The 21889-nt window shown below is 57.9% G+C and overlaps 1 protein-coding gene across 3 annotated transcripts in view; it reads right to left on the bottom strand.

Annotated features, from left to right (window-relative positions):
- Positions 1-21889, bottom strand: part of PAX3 (paired box 3) — a 106684-nt gene that overhangs the window by 19784 nt on the left and 65011 nt on the right. For all 3 annotated transcript variants that reach the window (XM_061566216.1, XM_061566215.1, XM_061566214.1), the window contains exons 6-7: positions 12894-13059; positions 11610-11812 (exon numbers count right to left, since the gene is read on the bottom strand). In XM_061566216.1, coding sequence (XP_061422200.1) covers positions 11610-11812; positions 12894-13059 — 369 coding nt within the window. The remainder of the gene's footprint in view (positions 1-11609; positions 11813-12893; positions 13060-21889) is intronic.

The following is a 21889-nucleotide window of genomic DNA, read 5'->3' as shown; positions in this document are numbered from 1 at the left end:
TGTTTAAGGGGCTCTGACCGGCGCGACGCGGTCCGTTTTAAAACCGTTCCGCACAAAGTGCCCAAATCTCAACGGCAAATTTTGGGCGAGCCGGCCCTGCACGCCGCCTCCTCCTCCGCCTCCTCCTTCTCGATGTGACCCCAGAAAGTCACCCTACACGTGTACCGCGCGGCATCTGTTACCGCTAAATTGCAAAGAGATTGTTTTTCCCACCAAGCACAAAATAACATGGAAATGGAAAAATGTCATATATATGCTTATTTACTTTTTCACGCTGCTGGCAGCATTACCATAGCGGAGCGCCGAGCGGCAGCAGGAGGTGTGACCTGAATACTGTCGCTGGGTCTCGGCCGCATATTCAGTGCGCATCGCGGGCTAACCAGAGGTTAGCACCCTCATTAGGGGGTAAATCTAAACGGTTAAATATCCCCCTTGCAGCATCTCCTTCGTCGCTAAATAAGAGGAAGGAGCGAGAGAGAAACGAAAGATCCCGGCACATTAAAGGTGAACCGTGTGATTAGCGTCATCCTTGCGGAGGTCCTACCCCCCCCCTGCCCACAAAGGGAAAGCGGAATTCAATTCGGAGCGTTAATCATCGGGAAGGGGAAAACCGTCGAATGGAACAAATTAGGCGGCGCCGTGACCACGTGACGGCGGGGCTGGGCGCGTCGGGGTGCCGCAGGAAGGTGTGTCACAGCAAATCGGTCCTGACACCCGCTAATGGGCTGGCTTCATCACAATAATTGGATGCAAATGGAGAGTGAAGTATCTCTCAGCTGGGCTCTGCAGGCCCGGCAGCCCGCGCCCACGCCCGGCCACGCTGCGACGGGCATCGCGGCGGAGGAGGAGGAGAGAGGCACACAGCTGGCGGGGCAAGGGAGAGAGAGCGAGCGGGAGGGAGGGAGGGAGCGGCGTGCTCGCTCGCTCGCTCGCTCAAGAGACAGCGAGAGAGAGAGGGCCTCTCCATGAATAATAATAATAATGATGATGAGGAGGCGGCTCGTGATTGGCTGACGGACATATGGTGGTGGAGAACTCGCGCTCGGAAGCCTTCCTTCTGAATTAAACATTATTGTCCCTTCCGTGGCGATCGGTGTCACAACCGCACTAAGCTGTCAGGACTGATTTACATCAAGATCTAATCGGTAATAAGACGACGAAGACCAAAAAAATAATAAAATGCACCTATGAATAACTCTCCGGGGCTGTGCTCCTCTCGAGTGTATTTTCATCTTTTAATTTGCAGAGCAGAGGTCACGGAGCAAAACTTTTCTTTGATCATCTCCCAATTCCTACAGTGCACCGGTGCACACCCACTCGCTCGCAACAACGCTGGCTCGCAACACCGCTCGCTCGCAACACCTGCTCACGATGATTTGTCGCGATTCCATCCAAGAACCGAGTGTTTTGTATTCACCGCGGCGAGTGGTACGGCCTCTCGTGACATCCCCTGCACCCCCCCCCCCGCCCCCACTTCGCCAGCAAGCACGGACCAGTGTGGTGAAGTATGGTCAAACAACCCGAACGACTAGCACAGTCAGGCGAGGCCTACATCCAGCAGTGGATTGACAATGGACGATCAATTTCGATTATTTAAAATGTCTAACAAACCTGACAATTCATTTACTATTTGAATGCCACTAAATGGTAAATGGCATGTTATATCTTATAGACGAATCGTGCACTTAACCAGGTCAGGTAAAAGAAGAGTAAGTTTAGTTCAACATTTTGGACCATGTTCCTGTTCTGCAATGAACGGGCCCCGCGGTGCCAGTGGGAGGGATCTCTCCTGCGACATCGGGCAGCCTGGCAGCGTTGGCTTAACTGCCCACATTCCGCTGCCCAGGCCCAGAGAAATCTAAACCAGCCTGCAGTTTTCCTTCCCGGTCAAAACACCGCCGGGAAGCGTTGCTCCCGTGGGACCGTTGTGCCACTCGGCTCGCAAGGTGAGTTTTCCAATCTAGAGTGAGTTTGTTTGTTCTCACGGTGAGGGCGCCCTCGTCACGCTGGGAGAGCTGCGGTCGACTGACGGTCACTGCTGCACCACCGCGGCACGGATCCCCCCTCTTTGCGAGCGGCGTCGGGGTGCCCGTTGGGTCCACTTCACGACGCTTCGGTAATCCCGCGAACAAATCGGCGGGCAGCTGCAGATATGGTATCGTGCGTGTACGAGCGAAAACATCTTTAATGTTTCGTAGTAAATTCCTTCTGTGGAGTTTCTTCCCCTCCCACCGTTAAACTTCTGGCTCAGGCCCAGTCCCATCTGGAACGGCTATAGGGACGCCCGCTCTCCGATGTCACAGAAATATGGAATGTATAAGCGCTACACGGCAATGTCAGTATCACATTGCACATCTGGTTGACTTTAGACGTCGATACACAGATTTTCCTGTGATATGCCAATAATTCAGATTTATTGAAGCTAAATATTGCCCTTCAGATTGCACGTCACGGGAGGCTACGGTGTTGGCGTGTTGGGTTTTTCTCTGTGGGAGTGTGGGTGACCTTCCCCCCCCCCTCCCCCTGGCAAAGCGGCAGCCAAAAAACACCAAATCGATATTTTTGAACCGGGTAATGTTTCTCGCTCTCCACACCCAAGGAGCGCCACGCGCGCGAGCTCTGAGCCCAACGCAGCGAATTTAGCGCAAATGGGCTTAAAACGAAAAACAAGAACGGGAGGTGGAAAGGGCTAGAAAATATAAAAATAAATATTTCACTCAAACCCCGGAAAAAATCCGCACCTAATTCCAAAAGCCGGGGCGAGGGCAGGAGGCGCGGTTTGTCCCAGCGTGAAGGCCAAGGCTGGACGACTCACATCGCCCGCCCGGCGGCGGCAGCGGTGACGGCGGCGGCGTGAGTGGCAATGCGAGCGACGATGTAAGCGACGATGCGAGAGACGATGCGAGCGACGGCGGTAGGGGCGACGGCGGCGGCAATGACGGTGCCGATGATCTCTCCTCGTCACACCTGCCAGCGTGGCATGTGTGACCAAGCCGATTCCGATGCCGACCCACGCCCTCTGACCCCGGCACCTTGGCACGCGGCGGCACGGCGCTTTCGCACCAGCTGGGCTTTGAGGTGTCGGCACGGGGGTGGGGGTGCGGGCGAGTGGATCAGCGGATGAGCGAGTTGGCGGTGGTGGTGGGGGGTGGGTGGGTGGTTGGTGAGCCCCAGGCATTTGTCAGATGGCCCGTTTGGCACGGACGGGAGCGTCGGGGGAGCTGGGAAGCAGCTTGAAATCCCGGGCGACGTGTGGGCGCGAGAGATTGTGTGGGAATGTGGGCGAGAGCCAGCGAACAGGTGCAGGCGCAAGGACGGTTCCGTGCTGACCGAGCGATTCTCGCGAACTTGCGATGGTAAACATTGCGCCGCGTGACATAGCGGCGTTCGCCGGTTCTTACGACGCCCGCTCAGTGTCAAGGTGGACGATGTAAATTGAGATGGTCCGTGACCCGTCGACCTTTGCTACTGCGTTAATTGTATCATGTGGTCAATGGTGAGACAAACACATCGACGTTTTTGTTTCTATGTCCGTTGACATCGTTGTCCATCAGCCTACGTGGCTCCTACCACACATCTCCATTTCTCGCACAGAACACCGTGGCCTGCAACACCAGGCATCGCAGTGGCATTTGATAAACAGGCCGCAACTTGCTGATGAGCTTCGGAGAAGTCGAAGCCAGTCTGGAATTTGCCCCGCTTAAACAAAGTGCCACTGGAGAGCCTTGGTGCAGAATGGCCTGCAGGCTGGCAGATTCAACAAACATTATGTGATTCTTATTCACTTTTGCAGAGCCTCGACTGCTCGTTAAACACGATCCGAATGCGCGTTCCGGCACGCACCCGCACGGTGACGGAGCGAGATGCGCAGAGGACGACCCAGGTGAAGCGCCGGCCGTTCCCACGTCGCCCCCGTGTCGCCCTCGCGTCACACCGCGAGAACGCCCTGTCGCGCCGCGGCCGGGACGAGCCAAGCAGCGTTACGCGCCACGTGAAGCGCCGTACAAAGCGGAGGCCGGCACCGGGGATCAAGTGGGCTCTGGGCGAGGCCGCTTCCCGGCAGAGGGGAACGTGGGCGCGTATCCGCGGATCGAGTGGCACGGCGCGGCACGGCGAGGAGTCGGGGGCGGCCGGGTGGCCCCCGCCATGAGAAACGAGCGACCGCACGGGCGAGCGCAAATCCACCGCTAAATCCGTGCCAGATGAGGCACGCCGGCACGTCCCGCGAGACGGAGCCCATCGCTCCGTCTCCACGGAGACGGACGTGTTTGGAAGGGGCGTGTGGGTGCGTGCGTGTGCGTGTGTCTGGGTGCGTGTGGGTGCGTGCGTGTGTGTGCGTGTGCGTGAGTGTGAGTGCGTGTGTGTGCATGCGTGTGTCTGGGTGCGTGTGCGTGTGCGTGCGTGTGGGTGCGTGTGTCTGGGTGCGTGTGTCTGGGTGCGTGTGCGTGTGCGTGTGCGTGCGTGCGTGTGCGTGCGTGTGTGTACGTGCGTGTGTGTGCGTGCGTGTGTGTGCGTGTGTGTGCGTGTGAGTGCGTGTGTGTGCGTGCGTGTGAGTGCGTGCGTGTGAGTGCGTGTGTGTGCGTGCGTGTGCGTGCGTGTGCGTGTGGGTGCGTGTGTCTGGGGCGTGTGGGTGCGTGCGTGTGCGTGCGTGTGTCTGGGTGCGTGTGGGTGCGTGCGTGTGCGTGCGTGCGTGTGCGTGTGAGTGCGTGTGTGTGCGTGCGTGTGCGTGTAAGTGCGTGTGTCTGGGTGCGTGTGGGTGCGTGTGTCTGGGTGAGTGTGGGTGCGTGTGGGTGCGTGCGTGTGGGTGCGTGTGGGTGAGTGTGAGTGCGGGTTGGGCGCTGCGGGGATGGACGAGTCGAGGGGTGCGTTGCTCCCCAACAGAGAGAGGATCACGGAACCGACATCACCTGGGATTCCCAGACAGCCTCATGTGTGTAAACAGGCTCAAACTGCTCATGTTACTCCCTTGCTCTGTGGAATTCTATAGCAAATCTTATCGGGAATGCTGCCATAATAATATCTTTTTAAATTAAACATAAAAACATATTTGTTTGAGTTTTCTTATTGTCAATCAGGACTGACAGATTTTTGTTGTGTTTATTGTTACTCGCTGCAGGATGGAGGGGCATTGCTGACCGCCGCGAAACAGAACCCGTGTCCGTCACGTTCCGGGTGGGGTAGACGTCGCTTCACCGGCACACGCCGCTTATCCGGGCGAGAACTCAAGAGGCAGGAAGAGAGCGATTCAATTGCACAAGCGAGTGGACCGAGTCACCAAAGTGACATCAAAACGAGGGCCGCGTGAGTTGGCCGATTCCCGCGCGCTCGCCGGTCGGCAACGCAGCGCGTCCCGCACGGCGCTCTCCACTCTCCCAGCCCCGCCGTCTCCGCCCACCCCGCGCCCACCTCCCTCCACCCCCCGCCCCACGCCGGCAGCCGGCCGTGAAATGTTTAGTAAATATTATTCCCCGCCGCCGCACGGGGCCGCCGCTTACACGGGGTCAGCCGCCGCACCCGGAGCTCGTCGCCCGCGTCGCTCACGCACGGCGAGCGAGCGAGCGGGCGATGCGACGCCGGTAATTGGGGGGAGGGGGGGGGGCTGCGGGGGACACGTGTCCAGGCCGTCGATGATCCCCACGTCCGTGCGGTTGTTTGTTTTGGGACCACCGGGACGCGGCGGCGATTCCTGCAACGCTTAACAACGCGGCCGCTTCTCCAGAAGCCGAACGGAGAGCGGGGGGGGGGGGGGTTGTTTATTTACGAGGGAGAGGCAGTCCGTCACAGTCCAAGGAGAAGAGTCTCGTGTGTGGAGCTGAACCAGGAGCAGGGAGAGTTGACAGCACGGGCAGCGGACGGAGCGTAGTGGGGACAGCTGAGGAGGACGTGGGCGAGGAACACAATGCAGAGAAAAGCCACGCACGTGACCAGGGGGTAACACTCGAACCTCCGTGTGGATGAATTCAAGAATCCATTCCTCTACGGCCATCCGTTGACCACCGTGCAGCCCATCCTCAGAGAAGCAGACTCATTCTGCTCGGGATGTTTTTGCATCTCGTGTCGTTATTATTTTTATTACAAAAGAAGCGAGGATAAAGTCCCCTCTGACGACTGGTCTCACAAAGGTAGTAAATTACCCCCTTTAGACGCACTATTTACACCCTTTGGCTGAGCTTTGATAGAGGCCTGGGAATTGACACTGATTGCCTTAGCAGATACTTTATAAAAACGGCAGTGATTTTTTTTCTTCTTTAGAGCAAAGAAAGACAAGATGAAGATGGGGGGGGGGGGGGGGGTGAGTCGGAAAAAAAAGTTCCCTCGCTCAGATCAAGAGCAAATTCCTGGCGTGAGAAGCTGTGAAGGATGGCGGTGGATCAGACCCGAGGAGCGACCCATCCATCACGAGGCACAGCCGCGCTGCCTGACAGGAGCAGGAGGAAGAAGATGAGGAGGTGGTAGAGGAGGAGGCGATGTTTACACACCGAACCAGGTATTGAATTGAGGCCCAGGACCAGACCAGATAATCGTCATTGGTGGTGGCCGTGAGCTGCAATCGAACTTGAGTCGCCTGGGTGCGTAGTGCAGCGCACTAACCGCTGCACCACCGCTCCCCACAGACAGGTACACGCGCACACATGCACGGTCACACACGCGCACACACGCACGGTCACACACGCGCACACACGCACGGTCACACGCGCACACATGCACGGTCACACACGCGCACACACGCACGGTCACACACGCGCACACACGCACGGTCACACACGCGCACACACGCACGGTCACACACGCGCAGCGAGGGGGTAGGACCGCGTGCGGGGCCCGTCACGGCAGAATTTACTCCAAGAAAATAAAAAAGAAGAAATTGAGCGCACGCGGGCGAGCGAGCGAGTGAGCGAGCGAGTGAGCGAGCGCGATGGAGCCCAACGACGTTTGCAGATGTACGCCCGTGGGAGCGCGGGCGCGGCGCTTCCATCCAACGGCAAATTCCCACACGAGCCATCGCCGCCGCCGCCGCCACGCAGATGCGCGCGGAGCATTTAAGGGGCCCCCCGGGAGGGTCGGGGTTCTCAAAACACTGGGCGGATGAAAGGAGCGAGGAAGAGCCGGAGCCCGCGCGGAAACCTCGGGCGGCCCAAAGCGCGCGGCGCGTAAACGAGCCGCTGGGAGCCATCACACTCGGGGCTTCGTGTACAAGACGCACTACCCACTCAAGTTATAAATAACAAAGCAGCGCGTCTATCATTTGCCGTTTGATGACGCTGCCATGTTCACCATCTACCTTGCCCAGCCCACCGCGTCTGTCCTGCCGATCGACTCACTGTGGCATCACGAGCGGTGGGGTAAAGTGTGGGTGGCTCCCACCTCTTCCCAGACGCCTGGCCACACACCCTCTCGAGGAGTCGCTCTGGAGCTCCCTCTAGTGGAGGCCCTTCCACCAGAGGTGAGCTGAGCGAGCAATTGCGGGGCTGCGCCTTTACCCTCTGACAAACGTAGAGGTGGCGCAGCGGTCCGCTCACCGCGCCGCCCACGTGGCTACCACAGTTCTATTCCCGGGCCACGGCTAACATCCGTGGCAAGCGACATCGCCGGACCGCTCCCGGGGGTAGCGCGCTCAGCGATCTCGCGCTGACTGGCGTGGCAAGATCGACGCGGTGTGCGGGGAGGCAAAGGTTGTTGTTGTTGTTGCTGTTGTTGCTGTTGAAGGGCATTGATCTGTGGGTAATGAGGCCGTTCCGTCACTCGCGAGCTTGGCGTTCCGGCCCAGGTGGCGGCGGGAGGGAATTTGAGGAATCCCCAGCTGGCTGACGCGTTGATCGCTGGTCAGGTCAAAGGTTAAGTGCCTCCCCGCTCAAACAAGCGCCGCGGGGTAGGGGCCAGCGGTGCTCATCTCTCCCGGTGGCCTTGAGACGGTGATGGAGATTCCACATTCTTATGGCAGGGGGCCATTCCCTTCATGGTACAACCGCTGGTGGACTTTCAAGAGCCCATAAGAGATATCTGTGTGTGTAAATTAACTATTATCTATAAATATGAACTAAAAGATAGATACATGATCTATTCACATTTAAATGAATTAACATATCTTGTAATATCCATAATAGAGGTGTTTTGGGTTAGATCGCGTAAATATATAAATGTGTCGTTAAACCCACCACCACCCGACACAGCCAACTAGTAAGGGTTGTCACGTAAATAGAACGTGCCAATTCGTCACTAGTACAGCACACCAGTGTGCTGAAGAGCCAAGCCACAACATTTACAATCTTAGTACGACGTTTCGCCAGTTATTACAACTAGCTTCATCAGGCGACAGCTACATTTGTGGAGAAGTCCACCTGTTTCGTTCCTTATGCAGAGGCGTAGATGTGGTGACCACCCTTCTGCGCTCTTGCACAATTGTGGGGGGGCAGGATTACTGAGGAAACGTACATGATGCATGTGCATTATCCGAGCCCTTTGATATTGTCCTTCTGGCGAATTGGCATGTTCTGTTTACGCAACAACCCTTACTAGTTGGCTGTGTTGGGTGGTGGTGGGTTTTAACGGCACATTTATATATTTAAGCGATCTAACCCAAAAAAACCTCTTACGGATGATATTGGTCGCGAAAGCCTACGTGTTTAACATATATTGTAATATATATTTACGATGAATTAGTAGATATCCATTTCTGTACTGTGTATATATGCACCACTGGTGGTGCGCGAGGCAGTGGGAAGCGGTGCACTACGACGTGGAGTCGCTTCCTTGGTGCGGGGCGAGCTGCTGGGAGAGCGAGCGAGCGAGCGACGCGGCATCGTGCCCACGTCGGGCGCTGCCGAATTTGGGGTGAAAGCGGCAACGCGTCCATGGGAACGTTCTCGTCGGCCCTGCCGCCCGTGCGCCCCTCCCTGCCGGCAGAAGGCGCTCGATCGCGGACGACTGACGGTGGAGAAGCCGGCCAAGGGGACTTTGTTTTTCGCGTCGGCAGCCGCGAACTCGCCGCTCGCAGCCCCTCGTGACTGCGCCCCGGGTGGGACGGGGGGGGGGGGCTCTGCGGTTTCCCGAACGCCCAGCGCCGCTACGGCCCCTCGATGAGTCACAAAAATTGCGGTTCCAGCAAATTCCAGTGCGCAACAACGACGCTGCGGGCGGAGCGAAGCGCACTGCACAGCGGCTGCTTTGTTCCCAGAGAGATAAACTCCCGTTTCGTACCCCCCGTCACGCCGTCTTCCTTCAGGGTTATTTTTATTATCGTCGGAGAGGGGGAGACACGGCGCAACGGTCGGCGCGTCGTGCGATGAACGCGGCGACGAGAGATCGATCCGGAGACGTGGCAAGCGTCGGTGGCGAGCGATGTTCTGGGCCTCCTCTCTCGCCGACCCCCACTGACCGGTGTGGTGAAGCATGGTCAAACGACCCCCATGACTGTGACACTGCTTGGGGAGGGGCCTTTATCCGCCAATGGTTTGACAAGAGGCTGTAAAATATTATTATTATTCTTGTTTTTGTTATTATTCACATTTGCGTTGGTTATATGTAACACAGTACAGACACTTGTTGAGCAGCAGGGCTCTGGACTCTGCCAAAACCGAGGGGTTGGGTGGCGAAGCGTGAGGGATGGGGTGAGACGGATGGAGGAGGCGAGGAAGGAGAGGGAAAAAAAGCCGGAATAAAAAAAAGTGCGAGAGAAACAATGAAACGAAAGCGTTTGGGTCATGTGGAATTTCACCGCAAAATTGGCGCTGAAAAGTTACACCAGAAAAACGTTCGCGAAATCCGCTTGAAGGGGGAGGCGGCGCTTTGCAATAAAACACGGGCGTGCAGAAGCGGCGCAAAATCGCAGACAAACGCGGCGCTGGAAATCATCTCCAGCGCTGTTTTATGCGCCATTGCAATCTTATTTTCTGCCTGTTAGCAGAGATCGTGTCGGGCCTTCCGAGTGCCAGGGCTGCGGCCTAATCGCTGTGTAATTGCTTGTAATTTACTTCTTACTCCGGATCGGCATCGGTTCTGCCGCAGGATTTAATGGCGGTTCACGGGATGAGGATAATTTGGGAGGGGGGGAAAGTAGTGGGTGGGAGGACGGGAAACGAGAGAAAGAGAAGCTCCTTTCAGCAGGTGGCGGCGGGGAGAGAGAGACGGTTTTAGCTGTCACTCACACACGCAATCCCTGCCAACCCGTCGCTAAAGACTTGCGTATGCAGCGCGGGGCGTGCGGGGGGGGGGGGGGGGGGTCGCAGGGCTCCGGGAAGCCCCGGCGGAGAACGCGATTTGGAATGCTTAACACTATTTGGCGCTACCTGGGCGCGCAAGGTTTAGCTAATCACTGCTAAGCTAAAATTTAAACACAAGCCGCCGCCGTGCCACGCCGCCTTCCACAAAGGCCGCCCTTTATTGTGGGCGGCGCGTCCTGCTGGGGAGGGCCAGTCGCAGGGTGACCGTCGCCATGGCGGGGCACCGTAATTGCCGTCGCGCCGTTGCGAACGAGGTCGCTGCCGGGTTTGTTCGGCGGTCGGGGCGGAGCGATGGAGCCGTGGTTCGATTCCTGGCCACGGCTAAGAGCAGTGGAGAATGAGATCTGAACTGGTCCTGGGCCCTCCCATCGCTTAGCCAAGCCGTGCTGACCCTGCGTGGCGAAGTATGGCCTAACAACTCTCATGGCCGGCACGGAGTGGTGAGGACTTTATCCAGCAGAGCCGTCAAGTCTGATTCTTCACTCACTTCCTGCATTGTTCTCCACAGTCACTCCATCACCATCAACAATGAAAATGCATTTGATTCGGTGTAAATTGGCGCATCTTCCCAAGCTCTCGCATAGCAAGGCCTTCATAGATCAAAATAATTCGTCAAGATGGAACAGCTCCACTGAGATTGCACAGAGGAAGTAAAAGCACACAAATTGGAAGAGGAGTAAGGCAAGGAGATATGCTCTCACCACGGCTATTTCTCAGCAATAAGAGACACAGACTCATAGTGACCCACAGACTCACAAAGTGACCCACAGACTCACGGAGTGACCCACAGTCTCACAAAGTGACCCACAGACTCACAGAGTGACTTACAGATTCACAGACTGACCAACAGACTCACAGATTGACCCATAGGCTCGCACGGAGACATCTGTCCTGACAGTATCTCAGATACTGATCTTAGGCCTTCTCTTCCCTTGGTCGCCAGACTCGTGGAGGCCACGCCCACTTAGCGCAGCTGCCACGTTCTCTGCTGGGCTTCTGCGTTGTTTCTCCTGCCTCGGAACGAACTTCTCAACATCCTTCCCTGTGCAAAACGCCAGCAGCAGCTTCTCGTCGAACTGCACGGTTGGAGGGCGGCCCTCTGGTCCACACCGTTTTCTCTATGCGCACGCTCCGCTCTCTTCTTCTCTTCCAAGGTGGTTTCCACAGCCCATCAAACACGCCTCCTGCTAAAGCGCTCGGCATCTTGACCTCCTCGCAGCCCCCTCCATAAAGGACATCGCCCGCCCCTGTCTCCACAAAACCCTCCGTCACCTCCACCATCTTCCTGCCGGCACAGCCGATTGGTCCGCGGGAGCCCCGTTTCTAACTTCCGTGACCTTATACCTGCAGACCGCGACCCCGCGCCCCCTCGACCCCACGCGCCCTCACCTGCGGGGAGAGGCCGTTGGCCATGGGCGCCATGTGGTTGGACGGCGCTGACGCGGCCGACATGAAGCTGTCCGAGTAGAAGCCGGAGCGGTTCGAGGAGAGGCCGTAGGCTCCGGCGCCGTCCCCGCCGGCCAGGCCGCCGCCCTGGTGCATGGAGGAGGGCGGCAGGGGCTGCGGTCTGTGTACCGTCGTGCCTGTGTCCACTGTGGGAGGACGACCATGTGGGGGAGGAGGAGAGAGGGTGTTTTTAAATGGGGTCGACGAGTCAAGGCCCATCAGGTGTAGAGTTGCCGTAGTCTGGGAACGTTTTGTGGAAAGTTTGAAGTGTGACTTTACATTTGAGTCAGATCAAACTCAAATTGGTTTGCCAAGAGACTAACCAACGAGGTATTTATGTGAATACCAATATTGCTTGCTGTGCATTGCGCGATGGTCTAATGTGCGCACGACGGTCAACATCAGAGATGCACGGAGAGGAACGTTGACATGGGGTCCCTGCCCAGGGTTCACGGCCTTACAAACTCCGTCTCTCCTCTACAGTGAAGACGGCTGAGATTGTGGAACGTTTAAACTTGGCCTAAAAACACCAAAACGACTCCGAGTCACAATTCTAAACCCAAATCTCTAAAATCTTACAATGAAACCCCCACCGACCCTCACCGACCCCTTCCGCTGACCCCCCCCCCCCCCCCCCCCACAGGGATGCTTGCCTTCAATAAATTACAATCAGCGCAAAAACACACCAGACAATAGCGTTTACTGTAACGCGCTCAGCGCACTAATGAATTAATTCCCACACACGCCAGCGCGTCATACACCCGCTCGCGTGCGCGAGCACAATGACGCACACCTGCAAGGCGCCCTCCGATGGAACCCTGCGCAGATTCTTTGCCGATTGCGTAAGTCAATTCACGTCGCTCACGGGCGCCGCCGGATCGTCTCCGGCGGTCAGCACGCTCGCGCGCCGCCACTGCCGCAGGGTCCGTCCATTCCCGTGGGGGGGCCCAAGCGGAGTGCGGCGGCGGTCTGTTCTAGAACGGACACTCGGGGCCCCGTGACGCCGAGGGAGGCAATGGGTGCCGTGGCCCGGCGCCAGAGCGAGCTCGGCTGACGAGGGACCCCACGATTTCTAGTGTGGCCAAAGGGCACGGCTGGATCGAGTCGGATGGATTGAGGGCTCAGGGAGACCTCCACCCGGAAGTGGATTGATCCCAGCCACTGCCGACAATGATGACGATGACCACGATGACCATGACGATGACCGCGCAGCGGCGAGCGCCTCACCTTGCGGGATGCCGGAGCCCGGGTAGGGCCCCTCAGGCAGCTGGTACGGCGGCAGGCCCGGCATGCTGGCCGGGGGGAAGCCGCCCGGTATGAGGTGGTTGAACGCCGCCAGTTGGTTGGCCCCGGCCTGCTTCCTCCAGCGGGCGCGCCGGTTGCTGAACCAGACCTGGGCGGGGGGTGCGGGCAGAGGGCAGCGCGAGTCAGGCGCCGCTGCCCGTCGCTCTCTCGCTCTCTTGCTCGCTGCCCACAAACGTCCTTTGTCCATTAAACAAAAAATAATTGCCGCGTTTCCGCGGATGTGAACGTCGCTCGTTGCGCAGCGCGCCGCCCGCCGTCCCTTGCTACCCGCCTGTGATTTATTGCCCAATTAGAGGAATTCACGGCAGTTTATTTATTACTGGGTCAATGTTTCCCCAAATTATCGCTATTATTTTTTTTCACGTCCGCCTCAAAACAGCTGCAATTAGTGGAATTTGCGTTTCGCAATTTTTCGTTTTCTACCACGCACGACGCGCACGACGAACGCCCCCGGTCGCGCACGCTTCTCATCCGCCGCCGACGCAGAGTCCGCTCGCTCTGCGGCCGCTTCTCTCTCCGTGCCACTGGCGCCAGGAGGGTCCATGCAGCCACGTGGCCACTAGGAGGAGGCATTGGACGGCGGCGGCGCGGGAGGAGACGGGCGGCACGGACGATGCCCGGGCTCGAGACGGCGCGGGAGAAGACGGCGAGATCCGCGTTTAAAAAGAATAAAAATAATAAGAAGAAAAATAATGAGAATAATCAGGCCGACAGCGGCGACGAAGCGTGGGGGAAGAGCGGCCGGAAGGAGGAGGAGGCGGGGGGTGCGGTCGGCCGTTCCTGAGCGACTCGATCGGCGCTCGCCTGACGCCCATGCGCAGCGCAAACAAATAAATAAATATTCTGCCGCGTGACATCTCGACGGCGGTAGCGGTGATCGGCGATCGGGGGGGGGGGGGGGGCGGTTTCTCAGGAGTCGAAAGTGCAGGGCTCCTGCGGGAGCTGCCCCCCCGCGCCCCCCTCTGCCTGCGGGTCAGGCAGCCCGTGGCCCCGTGCCACTCTCCCCAACGCTTTCATGTCGCTGCTGCACTTTGATTCGTGCGCCTTGGAAAGCGATTAGGGCCGCGCTGAGGCTGGGAGGCGCGAGGAGTTGTGTTACACGGGCGGCCCCCTCAACTCCGGGCATCGCGATCGCCGCGATTACTTATTTATTTATCCATCCACGTACATCCCCCCTTGACGCACTCCCCACCGCCACCACAAGCACTGATATCAGCACTACGACCATCAACTCCACCACCACCCCCACAATCACCATCCCCACCAACACCACCACCACCATCCCGTTGTTTCTAAGCCACTGGGCACCGACAACATTCTTTGTCGCCAGCTGCTGTGGTACCGCTCGAAATTCGCCCCGACGTGGCTAGAGAGGGCGAGCGAGCCGCTTGCTAACGCGTCTGCGATTGGCCCCCGATGAATTGTCACAGCCCCGGGCCACGGGGCATTCGCAGTCTCATGATGGGAGCGCCGCCGCCGCCACCCGCGGATCTCTAAATCCCATCGGCGGCGAGCGCCGTGAAAGCGGCGAGCCGGCGGCAAGGACCGCTAACATCACGGTGCAGCTTGTGGGAGAGACGCTGGGAAGGAGAGACGGAGAGAGACAGAGATGAAGATGGTGGCATGGAGAGATGAAGGGATGGAGATGGAGGGAAGGAGGAACAGAGGGATGCTGGGACGCTGATGCAGCTTAAGCCCACTTGGACAACGTAAACAAACATTGTTTAATCGACCGGGCGAGCGACTCCGAGGTGCAGCGTCTCCCACGCTGTGGAGGCCGGGTCGGGTGGTGCAGTAGGTAGAGCACACGGCACGCAAGTGGAAGGTTTCGAGTTAATTTCCCAGGTGGGGTCGAACTTGCCTCTTTATTCCTCTAGGGCCGATAAAGTGAGAAACATTTAGTGGGATGTGGACGGCGGTGGTGTCCTACGTGACGCGCCGCCAGCATAGGAATGTGGAACTTCCACAAGTGGCCGTGGAAATTGTAACGAGCGCCACGGCCCCAACCGCTGGGACGGTGGTGCTGCAAAGCGCTCCTCTTGCGAGCGGCGCCAAGGGCACCGCTCCCACGCTCCGCCGAGGGCACCACAACGAATGCCCGGGGGGGGGGGGGGGGGGGGGGCCCGAGAGAGAGCGCCGGTCCGAAGGGACGCTCCGTGCCGACGGCGCAGGTGCGGTGCCACGTCCACCGCCCGTGCTGCGGCTGGAATTCTGGGAGCGATAATGATTTTCCCAGCGCGGATTGCACATCGCTTAGGCTCGCTCCGCGCTCGCTCCCCGCTCCCCCGCCCGCCCGCTCACGCGGTCTCTACTAATTCCCCGTCTGGGAGCAATTACCGCCACCCCCCCCCCCCACGTCTGCCACCCCCTCCCTCCCCCCAACCACCACCCCACACGGCTCCCGCTCGCCCCCTCGCCGCGCCGCCGCTCTCCACTTACTCGTCATTTGTCCGACACGATTGCGCCGCTGGCTGGGTGAGACGCGGAGTGCCGAGCTGCGCCGACAGAGTTACAGAGACGGACAACGGCGGTGCGAGGCGCGAAAGTCGAGCACGGTCGGCCCGGACACCAGGGCCGCCGCCCGTGTCACCTGGCTCCTCATCATCATCATCACCTCCTCACTCCTCCAATCAACCACCAAGCTCCTCGTCACCTCCTTGCGCTCTCCGCTCAATCGGCGGTGAGCACGTACCCCAGGGCATGCTGGGAGCGTGCACGCCGCTATGGGAGCCCCCGGGGGGCTCCCACCGCTCCGTGTTTGGGTTTGGAAGCGTTGCTGCGTCTCCGCTCGGGGCCAGCTGTCTTCTTGTTCAGGGTGGGGACCGTGAGAGTCGTAGTCTTGGCATTCGGGGGGAAGTGGCAGAACCGCATGCCCACGATCCGCCGGGGGAGGGGGGGTTGGCGGGTCACGCGAAGATTTGTGAAAATCCCAAACCCGCTGAGCTGCGAGTGGGCAAGGAGATAGCAGTGTGGCAAGCGCCGACCATTGGGTTGTGCCCTCTCGTACGCCTCGTGGGGTGTCCTCCCTGTGCCAATTATTACCACAATGCCCGTTTACCCAGGAAACCTCACCGAGTCTCAAGACTCTTAAATTTAGATTGAAAGCTTTCGTGACTGCAGGGATTCATCTTCTTGGTTCTTTCGGTAAAGTCACGTAGAAGGGAAATAATAAAATAATAAAAATAAAACATAATAAAATCATTCTCACGACGTTTCGGTCACAACGCAAGCAGCCGTCCGAAAGAACCAAGAATATGAATCTCAAGACTCTTCTCCATGAGGGTCCTGCCAAGTTTCCATAGGAGGGGGCGATGTTGTGTGATGCCAATTGAATGACTTGAATGTAAATTTGCAGCATCGGAATTTTGGTCCAAGAACGTTGCATCATCGTTTTTTTTTTTAGCTATGGCAGCAAATCCGAGAACCCGGAGGAAACCCACGTCAGACTCGGGGAGAGAATACAAACTCCACGCAGAGGGGCACCCGAGTCGGGAATCTAACCAATGGCGTTTGTGCTGCGAGGCACGAGTGTCACCGTCACGGCGCAGCCCTGCCGACCGATGAGACTGCGCAACAGCTGAGGGGCCTGGCAGAAGGAAGGAAGCGATGGCGCTGATGGCAGGGGCCTTGATGTTCTCTTGACCCTGACATGGAACCGGAGAGGCCAGAGAAACTCCACGTGGGGGGGAGGGGGGGGGTGACACTGAACACTGCCACCTCCTCGTAGAACCCCACCTATAACACTTGGCAAGCCCCAGCGGTGGCGGTCACCCACCTTAGCTCTAGCCGGGCTCAATCCCGCTGAGCTTGCGAGAACCGCGATGGGTGCGGGGGCATTTGGGGTAATTTGGCTGCAGGGGAATTAGGGGAGCGAAAAGGGGAAAATAAGGAATGGAAACAAATTTAATTTGATGTTGTTTAGTTAACCAGGTGAGAGTTCTTTCACTTTTTTTCCAGAAAGCAACCCGAGTCACAAAGGAGCGGTTATTATTTTAAAATTTAGCTGCGGGTAATTTTCACGTTTGAAATATGAGCTACAGACACCGGGCACGCGGCAGCCTGCTCTTGAGAATTGCATCACGGGGTTCCCAAAACGGCCACGTTACAGCAGAGAGCACGTTCCGATCGATCGCCCACGCCCCCGCCCCCCCGCGACACAGACCGGGCACCCGTGGCTCGAGAAGAAATGATCGTGACGACGGCGATGGTTATTTTCACGACGACGATGACGAAGGGTTATATTAACCGCTCGTCAAATTCAGTGACATTGAACACTCGTGAAATGTGAAGCTGAGCTGGGGGGTGTGGGGAGGTGAAGGACGGAGATGGGTGGGGCGGGGGCTGAGCTGTGAAAATGAGCCTGGGGTTTGATCTCGGCGCGGTGAGGATTCCGCGTATCTTTCTGTCAGGAAAAAAACCCCAAGGAGCGAAGACACTTGCAGAATCCTGCGCTCTGCATAAAGAGACCGAGTGCCGTGCGCCCAGGAAAGCCAAGGTAATCCAGCGGCATTACGGACGAGCCGTGATGCCGGTGGCACGCGGCAGCGAGGAGGAGGAGGAGGTGGGGCGAGTGGGGGAGACGGCACAACGCTGGCCGCCGGTGCAGTGTGGGGACGCACGCACGCACGGACACGCGCACACACACGCACGCGGACGTTCACACGCACGTGCACGCATGCAGATATGAATGCACATGCATGCGCACATGCAGACTCTCACAATCGCACGTGCACACGTGTAGGCAGACACGCACAAAGACACGCGTGCGCGCACACACGTAAGCAGACGTGCATGCAAAGGCATGCACGCGCGAGCGTGCGAGCACATGCATGCACGTGCTCGCACGTGCTCAGGTTGACGTATGCGCACGTTCACGCATACACCCATAGACTAGCGCGCACGTACAACAGTACACGCATTAGCACAACCACGCGCATGCAAAAACGCTCCCGTGCGTACACGCGCACCTTTAAGCAAATGCACCCACACGCGCGCACCGCCCTCTCCCGCGCGCGTTCATTTTGCATTCCATTGAATGAAGTTTGTGCAAATGAACGTCCAGTGTGAGTGCTGATAACGCGGCTTAAAGCGAGAGAAGAAATGTGGAAATCGAGTGGGTGTCTGCGGAGAGGGAGAATTTCAAATGCCACTAATGCAGAATTAATTTTGCTTTCTGCTGCTTCTCCCTCTCCCCCGATCGTCCCCCTCCCCCCTCCACATCCAAGCGTAATAATTAAAAGCCGTTAAAACTTTTAATTCCGCACACTTCACCCAAGTTTAAGAAATCTAAAGTACTGGAATAATAATATAAAAAAATGTTTTAAACCATTACAGCTCATTAGGTTAAATTGAAAGCGTGAGCGATGAGTAATGACCGTTAACTGCTCGTGTAAAGATGCAGGGGGAAATAAATATATAATGGCGGTGATCCACAGCGCCCGTCCGAGCGGGGGCATCTGGGAGAGGAGGCGAGTTGGGGGGGGGTAATGGGTGGGTGGGGGGGGAGTCAGGGGGCCTGTGGAGCGGGTGGCTTCACGACTCCCCAAATCAACAGATCCGACAGATGTTGGCGCGGCCCTATCAAAGCGGAGGCAGACACCTGCCAGAGCAGGGACGCCCCGGTCGGGTGTCTGGCAATCGGAGCTCTGGGGACGCCGCGCACCGTCGTGATGTAATCGCATCCGAGCGAACATTTACGATCTCTCCCTCTCCTCCATCCTCACCGCCCCTCCGCCGACGCCGCCGCCCCGGCTCTGCGACCGTGGGCTCTGCCCGGCCACGGCCGCCACGGGGCTGCGGGCGGTTGCGCCGGTGAGCTCGCTCCGACACGCGGCCGTGAATGTTCCCCGTAACCACGGCGGCACCCCGCCGCCAGGGATATTGCTTCGGTAATAAATCTGAGGCTGCATCAACCGCCGGGCGCAGCGTAACGCCGCCCCGCAGATGGAATCGCCATTCTTTGAAGTGGAGGGGGGCTAACAAAAGACGGAGTTCCGGGTGGAGGCCGCCCCCGCGCCCAGAAGCTCCGGCATCGGCGTGTGCCGGAAGGGCGAGACATGATCCCCAGTCCCGGCATCGGTACCGTCGTGATATCTGACACACGGCCGCTCAATGGTTCACACGCCGGTGCAATGATCGCTCCAAATGTATTTGATGTTTTGTCACTTAATTTGGCTACGAATGGATTTTGAAAGCCATTTGTCCGAGCCAACCTTTGTCACGGGATTCATGCGAAGTTCAATGTTGATGTTTATGTGCGCACCGTATTCCCACGTCCTCTGTAACGCTGTTGTTCTTGCTTTGCTTTCTATTTGCTTCACTGTCGTACTTGTGCTTTCACGTCACTGCTTTTGTTATTTTGGTAAAGAGACTCCCCCCATCCTGGCCTCCTGAGTTCTCTCACCTGGTTACGCAAAAATCAACGTGCAACTGGACACATCGCTGGCGCGACGACGCGTGCCCGCAGGCCGCCACGCGCTAGCAGAGCGCCGGCGATGGGCTCGCGTCACGGCGATGCTCTGTCAGCCGAGTTTGGTCCCAGGCCACGGCTCACGGCGGTGGTCTGGGATGTTAGAACCACGCCGAGGCCACCCCTTCACCAACCCGCACTGACCAGCGTGGGCTGATGTGAGGCCTGCGTATTTTTTTTATTGTTAAATGTATTTATGTTTTTAAAGTGCTTTGCAGTTTCTCTATTCTTCTGTGTACATGTAAACGCATGCTGCATATTACACGCAGCGGTTTTTATTTATTTATTATTTATTTATTAACTCGTTGCCCGGGTTTTGAATCCATCCTGCGCGCAGCAAGCCCAGATCTCCAGCGCTGCAGATGTACTACAATAGCTGTATCCCCTTGACGGGCTCTCGACAAGAGGTCGGATAAAGGCCAGAGACTGAACAAACCAAACCGTGGCTCCACCACCTCCTCCTCCCTGCTCCCACCAACCCCGCCGCGCCAACTTCTCTCCGAGTTGGCGCGAGAAACTTCCACGGAGGAACGTCAGGGTCAGCAAAACAAATGGCAGAGGACGAGCGGATGAGCGGACGAGCGGACGAGCGGCGAGCACGCGCGAGGAGTCGGTGGGGTTGAGCAGCGATCGCCGGGCCCCGGCGTAGCGAGCGAGCCGGCTAAGCCGGCGCTCCGCGGGGATCACGGGGACACGGCGAGGATTGCACTTCGTGATCGCCAGAGCCCGCGGAATCATTTAGTCACCGTGTTTAGTAAACGCTCGGGGCTTTTGCTCTCTACCCCCCCTCCCCAACCTCCCGTGTTTGTTTAGGCTGTGGACAAATCTCTTCACGCTCGCAGGGAGCCTTCCGTGCGCGGAGAAAAACAAAATGAATAATGCAGCGGGCGCGGCGACGGCGCACTCCCCTCCGACCATTGTCAGTCAATTAGCGCACGCGGGCACTCGCCGGGGCTCCCTCTCCGCCTCGCCACAGAAAGGGGGCTTTGTTTCGGGGGTCTCGGCCCCGGGGGCCCACGGGGACTTGGAACGTCACGGCCGTGGCGAGCGGGGCTCAGGTGGAGCAAAACGCTTCTGCCACAAACGATCCCGATCACGCGCGGGGGCCAACAGGTGGCAGCCATCATCGTGGCGCTCCGCAAAAACCGCTCCACTCCTCCCAGCCGCTAGCTGCATGGCCGGGCCGAGCACTCTTCCTGCATCTCCTTCCCTCCCTCCATCTCCTCCTCCCTTCCTGCATCTCCTTCCCTCCCTCCTCTCTCCTTGCATCCATCTCCTCTCTCCCTGCATCTGTTCCTCCTTGCTTCTCTACAGCTCTCTCCTCTCTCCATCTCTGTCATTCTCTCCCAATGTCACTCTCTCGCTCTCCTACACCCCCTCACACAAACCTCAGGTTTTATATTAAAAAAGCACTCGAGGAAACTCGACGTGGCGTGAGAAGGAGACGCAAACGGTTTGAGTGCAGCGACCACGAGACGGAGAGGCGCGGAGTGGGGGGGTGGGGGGTGGGGGGGCACCATGTGTTGAGTCACCTGACATCACCGCTGAAACATTTAAGATGCTGCATCTCCGGCTATCCTATGCTCTCTCACTTCTACCAGCCTTGTTTGCAATTTCCGCAGTGACCCAGTTATTTCCAAAAAGGTCATTAGGAGCAGTTAACCGGACATTATAATGAGCTGCCTTTACTATAATGAATAGAATCCCCCAAAAAACATTTTTTTAGCTCACCAAAACTTTATCCATTTCTATTCCTTAAAGAGCAAATTGGCTGAATAGACTATCACCTGGTTAAATAAATTTCATGAAATCAATCCTGGGTTTCACCTCAGGCTAGACCAGATGAGACTGTATGAGGCCTAGCCGGGCTAGACACAGCCTGACAGGGCCTGCTGCTGCCTAGCCAGGCTAGACACAGCCTGTGTGGACCTGCTGCTGCTGCCTAGCCAGGCTAGACACAGCCTGTGTGGACCTGCTGCTACCTAGCCGGGCTATACACAGCCTGACAGGGCCTGCTGCTGCCTAGCCAGGCTAGACACAGCCTGACAGGGCCTGCTGCTGCCTAGCCAGGCTAGACACAGCCTGTGTGGACCTGCTGCTGCTGCCTAGCCAGGCTAGACACAGCCTGTGTGGACCTGCTGCTACCTAGCCGGGCTATACACAGCCTGACAGGGCCTGCTGCTGCCTAGCCAGGCTAGACACAGCCTGACAGGGCCTGCTGCTGCCTAGCCGGGCTAGACACAGCCTGTGTGGACCTGCTGCTGCTGCCTAGCCAGGCTAGACACAGCCTGTGTAGACCTGCTGCTGCCTCGCCGGGCTAGACACAGCCTGTGTGGACCTGCTGCTGCTGCCTAGCCGGGCTAGACACAGCCTGTGTGGACCTGCTGCTGCCTTGCCGGGCTAGACACAGCCTGTGTGGACCTAGCAGGGCCAGACATGGCCTGACAGG

This window comes from Lethenteron reissneri, chromosome 36 (assembly GCF_015708825.2).
Source record: "Lethenteron reissneri isolate LAM-NWPU_2019-01 chromosome 36, ASM1570882v1, whole genome shotgun sequence".
Classification (NCBI taxonomy): domain Eukaryota; kingdom Metazoa; phylum Chordata; class Hyperoartia; order Petromyzontiformes; family Petromyzontidae; genus Lethenteron; species Lethenteron reissneri.
This window is presented reverse-complemented; position numbering and strand designations above follow the sequence as displayed.